We start from the raw sequence: 7,946 nt of genomic DNA, 5'->3' as shown, positions 1-7,946 counted from the left end.
AATGTTGATTGGGATTGATCTATGATCTTAGGACACATTTAAGCCTATTTGTCAGAAATTTTTCTATGATCATAACCTACCACCTTAAGAATCACTGTTAAAAAGTATGCAATGCAACCCTTAAATTTTTTTTGAATGCTACGAAAATTCGTATCTGCTTGTGTTATCTCCCATTTCAATATTTCCCATTCATTCTTCATAAAAACTAAAATTAAACCGATCTGAACCTGCACTTTTACTGCGTTCACAATTTTATTTATTTTTCGTTGATAAAAGAAATTGTATTTGTGAGAATTTAGCAATGCAAAGCTCTTATTGTTGGCAATCATACACCACTTTACAAGGATGAAAGACATATATGAACATGATAAATATAGAATACAAACGAGAAGCCCTAAATTATCCACACCTTATTATAACATATTAAGTAAAGCACGATATAACGATGAATATACGTATGTATGTTTCACAGTTTGGTGTGTGAAAAGGTACACTAATTAAATACAAATTTCACACTAATCTTGCTTTCTCAAGTGATGACTGAACATCAATCTCATCATCCCCATTCACTACCAGTGATTCTTTAAAAGTCATCTCACGATATTTCTTTGGATGTTCTTCATCAACAAACTGTGTGCTAGGGCTGATTAATTTTTCCAATGGAGGTCCATGAATGCCAACCACAGAGATCCTTTGCACCTTATTGTTGCCAACAATAACTCGATGGATGTGACTCTTATACATTCCGTTGGTCAAGATCTGCAATTGATTCATGTTAAAAATGTTAAGTTCTTACTTTAGGTCTTTCAAATTCTTAAGTCGATGGACTAAATAAAAGATTATGCAGAAAAGAATTTGAATAAAAGCACCTCAAGTTGATCACCAAGCTGGATGAGAATGGCGTGATGGGGAATATAAGCATTGATCCAGTTTCCTTTGTGGGAAAGAATTTGGAGACCACCATTAATATCTTGAATAAGTGAAATTATGAAGCCAGGGTCAGTGTGTTCAGACAAGCCAACAGCTCCGTTGGATTTGGCATTGGGTGGATAAAGGTTCATTGCCATTACATCAAAACCTGACTTCAGTTCCAATTCCTTTTCTATGAACTGTTCTTCAAACCCTAAGGTTTTAGACACTGCCCTAGCCAATCCAATTTCAACCCTTCTCATGGCCTTGCCATATTCTTCTAAAGTTTTGCTGATGCAACAAATAACACAAAACAAGTTCAAATATACATGGAAGAGGGGGTGTCATAGTAATTAAACCTGGATACCTTTCTCATTGAACATGTTTGAGAGTTATTTATTACAAATTTTATTTTGTGAAATTGAGAACATTGCTACACCTAATCAAATTTCTTCCTGCACCTCTTAATATGTTTCCGGAAATTTTGATCCGAAATAAGGGTGGGTGGGTGATAAGAATTTGGTATCTGGTTCTGTGTTATGAAAGGTGCAATATATACTTCCGGATAAAGAAATCCTTAATACTATTCATGAATGTCTTTCGAAAATATTTTCTAAATTGGCCTAGTGTATTCGGGAAAGCTAAATCTGATGATGAGCTGCAGGAAGAAATTTGATGGGAGTGTAGGAAGAAACACCTGATCTTACCAAGTTTTCATTTTTCCATATGTACCCACTTTGTTAGCCCAATCTAGTGATATTGTAAAGTATAGGTCTATGTAGGAAAATCTTGTTTTACCAAATCTACTATGCATATTCTTAATCTATGGGTTTATTATGTCTCTAATTTCTTTTATATATATATATATATATATATATATATATATATATATATATATATATCATTATTAAAAACACTCATATTTCCAGCTAATTTTGTTTTGAAATTTTTTTTATAGGGAATATTTATAAATTTTGTTATAAAACAAATTTTGCAGGAAATTGCTACCAATTTTTTGGCAAAATATTTTGTATAAAACAATTCTCACAACAAAAATTTGTAGAAAATACTTATAAATTTTATAATTTTATATTAAATAATTACTTACGAAGAAATTATCCGTCACTATTTATTTTCGGTAGTTAATTTGGTAGTAAAGAGTGTTAACCACTGATTTAGCTCATTTAACCACCAATTTTGTTAGTGGCTAAAATGCTTCTCTAGTAGTTCTTAAAAAAAATAGCAGAAAAAGTATTTTTTTACAAATTTCTTTAACAATTTAAAAAAAATATCATGTAATATGAGAATTTTTAATAGTATATATATATATATATATATATATATATATATATATATATATATATATGTTATGGGGATAAAAAAATTCAAGGTAAAAAGATGGCACATAATGTTTATAAGAAATGTGGATACAGAAGTTTATTCTAATACTTTATTTTGGAAAAGAAATTTTCAGAAGAAAATTTATTTTTAGAGAGAATTTAAAATATTTTATAATAAAGCATGCTATTTAGATAAACAATTTTAATGAAAATTGATGTTTTGGAATTTTATTTGAGTGATTTGATTGCGTAACATAAGAGAATTTGTAATGCTACTTAAAATGAATTTAAAATGCTTATTAGTGTGAAATTCACACTTTTTTTTATCTTCTCCTTAACTCTATTTTTAAATTTGAGATTAATTTAGAACAAATAATAATAAAGAATCAACAACCTAATAATTAATGTTAGAAATCAATTTAAACTCTAATTTATAATTTAATTATAATTTTTTATTAGCAATAGAAACTATTATAGATATATGTAATTTTTAGTTTATAAAATGATGTCTAATTTAGTTAATATAATAATTAATTATTTTTTATCTTTAAATTTATATGTTATTTAATAACTTTCTTGCAATATTAATATTAATTTGAAAAAAAAAAATCGCCAACATTACTTATATAACTGGATTTAACAATGTTAAAAGATAAATATAGGGATGTATTAAATCTAAATATTACTAATGACTAGTGAATTAAAAATTGATGCTAATATATATTTTTTAAATAATTGCTCTTTTAGTCAATAATAATAATAATAATAATAATAATAATAATAATAAACTTATATAACTCTAAATATTATATTTAAATTTTAAAAAAGTTATAGAAGTATAGTAAAAATTATTTTGAGAGTTGTTGTGATGATGATAAATGATATTTTAGATAAAAGGGTGTGTCAGTGTCACAAAATAAAGAAGTGGAAACACCTATTAGAACATAAAAGGGAGATGGAAAAATAATTTTTGTGTAATTATTATGTACCTGAAACCAGATGGCTTGGAAGGAAAATGATATTGAGGATGAGCAACGACCTTCAAATATTCCCTATTTTCTCCACTGTACGAGTTTAGTTCCCATCTCATTTTATCCGATGGACTTTTTTTGCTGTATATCTTTCTTTCATCCAATGTTGTTTCATTGAAGAAATCAGATATTCCCTTTAACATATTGTCATGTACTTCATCTGGGATGCTATGATTTACCAACTGCATAAATATCAAACAATCAAACATTTTATATACATATGCTCAATACTAAGAAAACCTTATAAATAAACTAGTATTAGATATCATTAGGAATATTGGATGAAGATGATTAAGAAAATTATTAGATAATGGATACATCAATTTGTTTATCATCATGTATCAGGGTTACTTTATGAAAGAGATTAAGAATAAGTTGTTTGAGTTTAAAGGTTCCTTAAACAAGATGTTTTTAGGAAGTAAATAAACTTGAAATATAAAAGATAGTTTCTCTGTGGTCAAACACTTAATGTATTTCTTAAAATGTGATGAGTCAGCCTATTATTATGGAGATTGTCTTAGATTATAAGTTACTTACATCGTTGTTCAACTCATTAGGAGACATTAGGGAGACATTTGTGGTAACTATACTCTTAATGCTAAACTAAATATTTGCTTGATTAAGGAAAGTCTCTTATTTAGAAAAGTCGTCATATGTTCTGTTGTATAAACTAGGACACACATGAAGAAAGAGTGTAAGATCCTCTGAGAAAAATCAAAGGGCAGAGAAAATAATAAGAATATAAAAAAAAGGATAAAGATAAAGTCATTGATGTAGTTGTATCTAATGATAGTTATTATAATTTTTTTAATGATGGAAAATAGAAGTGCAGTAAGGGAAAATTAATGATAATAAAATGAGAAAATACTATTTATTGGACATCCATAAAGTTGTTTTCAACTTAAGTGATCAAGTGAATGTAATTAAGGATTGTTTCTTATAATTATGACATATACAGCTTGAGTAAGAAAAGAAAGATATTATACACTTTCTATTAAAAATATCAATTATAAATAAATAGGAATGGAAAGATTTTGGTTACCTAACCATGGTGAGAAACATTCATTGTTAAGATTATTATACTTACCAGCAACACTAGGATTAACAAAAAAAAAAAACAAATAAAAATATAAAATAAAAGGTTACGAAAAAAGTAAGATTTTTTATGATTTCCTTTATTTTATACAGAGTTTTTAAGCCTGATCTTGTATTTCTCTGTTTAACTGTGAATAAATTTATAATTACTTATATATATATATATATATATATATATATATATATATATATATATATATATATATATATATATATATATATATATTGCCGGAAAAAAAAAGACCATTAGAATGTGAAAGAGATCGCATCATTTTCAAGATGACTACTTGGTGTACGTTGTTATAACTTGTACTGATTTGGCACGTTACTCTGTTATGAATAAAATGAAAAATAAATTTAGAAAAGAAAAAAACTGGAAAATTACCTCTTAGACAAAAAAACTTTTGACAAATTTAACAAAGTTTCTAAAAATAGAATCAAAACAGATTAATTTTTTTTTAATTAAAATAAAATAACAAAATAATGTTATTTTACTTGAATAGGAAACTTTGTCAAAAACTTTGTTAAAAAGTTTTTTAACTTATCATAACTCAAACAAAATATGGTGTAGAGATAAAGAGTATGACAGAAGAACAAAGAGAGTTACATAGAAGAAGCCATATTCTAGACATGCATGGCGGAGGCATTGAAGAGCATGCAGTTGCTGATTAGGGTTGTTAGAGAAGAGAAGAGAGTAATCAACGGTGGGTATTTCATCATCGCAGGCTGAGTAAGGATCAGCATCATCAACATCAGAACACTGAAATTTGGATGCAAAAGAACTTACTTCAGCCATTAATAGTTAAAGCTTGAGAGTGAAAGAGAATGGTAGTAACTGATATATGTGTGATACATTCAGTTATTCCTCTACCCTATTTATAGACCATAGTCAAGATTATCCAACTTAGCATTTAATATCAACTTGTCGTCTACAGACAAATGTGTTACATGTTTCTTTTTTTATTATTGATGAACTTTTTTTTTCTACTTGCAAAGGAGTGCCAAAAGAAGCAAAAGAAAATCGTTTAGAAAATCTTAAAAAGTAATTTGGTACGGATGTCGGATCAATAGATAAAACATGAGAAGTGTATGTTTTTTACTAGGAGAATGATATCATGATACTATGACTCTTAATTTTTGACTCAGATTTTTTACTTTTTGACATACATGACTTAATGTGTGTTATTGATTAATTTACTATTATCTTTTCTTTTGAAAGAATCAATGATTTACGCTAAAATATGTCAGAGAATAAAAAATAAGAGTCAAAAAATTGGGAGTAATAGTAATTTTCCTTTTAATGATTTAGTTTATTTTATTGTTTTTTTTCATTCATATTTTTCTCTCATCTTCCTAATTTATACCACTACTAGAAAAACATATTTTAGCTACTAACGAAATCGATGGCTAAATGGGTTAAATTGGTGACTAACACCCTTAACCACCGAATTAGCCACCAAAAATAAATAGTGACGAAAATCCTAGTCGCAAAATAGTTAGTCACCGATTTTAAAATCGGTGGCTAAATAGCTACCGAAATTATAGTCGTTAATTGATCACTAAAAATTTAGTCACCTTAAAACATTGGAGACCAATTTAGCCACTAGAATTTTAGTCTCTAATTCAATCGCTAAAAGTGGCAAATTTTAATTTAATAAATCTATTTTTTGGTCGCTAATTCATTTACTAATAGATACAATTTTTAATTTAATTAAAATAATTATTGGTGGCTAAATGGATGACTAATTTAGTAATTAAACAATGGTCAAATCGGTGGCTAAATTATTAGCTAAATCAGTAACTAAATCAATTGGTAATACTTGCTAATATATCTATAGGTTATTACTGATACAATTTTGATCATACTGGTTTTTTCTTGTCTTGTCAATTCTAAATATATTAGAATTTCTCATTAAATTAAAAAAAAAACACCACAATTGTAAAAAAATTATAATATATAATTAAGAGTAACAAATATTAAAAATACAGTGTTCAAATCTAAATTTAACAATATTATGAATACAAAGATTTATCCGCCATCCAAATCAAAAAAATACATCCTACCATATTTGATCATATATAATAAAGATTTCTAAAATAATAATAATAATAATAATAATAATAATAATAATAATAATAATAATAATAATAATAATAATAATAATAATAATAATAATAATAATAATAATAATACCTAAAGTTTCCTAACACTAATAATCAATATAAGATTTGGTGACTGAAATATATTTTGTGCAGCAATAGTTACTTTGAAAATCTAAATCTACCTGTTGAAATAAGACATGTTAGTATTAAAATAATAAAAAAATAATTCACATGTATTAAATAATAAATAAATAATTGAACTAGCTTTCTAGCTCTTGATAAACCTTTTATTGACAACAACAGTTACTTTGAAAATCTAAATCTACCTGTTGAAATAAGACATGTTAGTATTAAAATAATAAAAAAATAATTCACATGTATTAAATAATAAATAAATAATTGAACTAGCTTTCAAGTTCTTGATAAAGACAACAACAGTTACTTTGAAAATCTAAATCTACCTGTTGAAATAAGACATGTTAGTATTAAAATAATAAAAAAATAATTCTATTAAATAATAAATAAATAATTGAACTAGCTTTCAAGCTCTTGATAAACCTTTTATTGACAACAAAGAATAACTTTTGTGTAAGAAACTATTATAAATTTATTTTTATTGTAAAATAAAATAACATAAAAATATGAAGAAAAAAAATGCATGTTAAAAATAATATGATATGACAAAGAGAAAAAAGGAATGCAAAAGTAAACTGAAAGAGATGATTGATTAAATGGTATGAGCATCTATGCAAAGCATATGGAATATTCCAAACATACATTTTGGTACTATTTGAAAGATAGTACTATTTCCACCATGAATTACTTCTAGTATATAAGATTTAGATTTCACTTCGAATAGTTAGAAAATTAAAGTGAAAACATATTACGTTTTAAAAAATATTAAAAAATATATTAAAGTGAAATTGGTGGTTAAAACATTACGTATTAAATAATATTTTAGAGACCGAAAATATTCAGTGACTAATTACTATATTAAATATATTTAACAAAATAAAATTTATTTTGGTCGCTAAATCGGTGGTTAAAACATAATATTTAGAAACTAAAAAATTTCGATCGCTATTATAGTGACTATGGGGATAAAAATTATTGTACATTTATTCAGTCACTAAATCGATGACTATTTATGACTATTATGATTCGGTGGCTAATTCAGTTACAATTTACGACTAAGTTATTTCGGTAGTTAATATCGGTGGCTAAATTACATTTTTCTAGTAGTACACGTTGTAATTTTTTTTTGTAAGAATTTTGGAATTTCCAAATATTCTTTAGCAAAAATCAAGTTTGGGCATGGATAGCCAATAAAAATATCATAAAACAACTTTTTTCATACTCTAATTGGTCCATGAGTCTAATTACGTGTTTGTAATCTTTGAGGGCACAAATTGTGAACCGGATAGTGAAATTAAGAGTTAGTGAAGTTAAGAGTAAGGTGTGTAAGGAT

At 26.1% G+C, this 7,946-nt stretch overlaps 1 protein-coding gene across 1 annotated transcript; it reads right to left on the bottom strand.

The window, feature by feature from the left end:
• Window positions 1-356: 356 nt before the first annotated feature.
• On the bottom strand, window positions 357-5,207 carry LOC114165681 (2-oxoglutarate-dependent dioxygenase 19-like). Its single transcript, XM_028050247.2, has 4 exons — window positions 4,983-5,207; window positions 3,239-3,462; window positions 870-1,200; window positions 357-759 (listed from the first exon to the last, which is right to left on the bottom strand). The coding sequence occupies exons 1-4, from the start codon at window positions 5,169-5,171 to the stop codon at window positions 511-513; spliced, it is 993 nt and encodes a 330-aa protein (XP_027906048.2). The 5' UTR covers window positions 5,172-5,207; the 3' UTR covers window positions 357-510.
• Between the last annotated feature and the right edge of the window lie 2,739 nt (window positions 5,208-7,946).

This window comes from Vigna unguiculata, chromosome 10 (genome assembly GCF_037176805.1).
Source record: "Vigna unguiculata cultivar grain cowpea cultivar isolate G323 ecotype 2 chromosome 10, ASM3717680v1, whole genome shotgun sequence".
Taxonomy (NCBI): Eukaryota; Viridiplantae; Streptophyta; class Magnoliopsida; order Fabales; family Fabaceae; genus Vigna; species Vigna unguiculata.
This window is presented reverse-complemented; position numbering and strand designations above follow the sequence as displayed.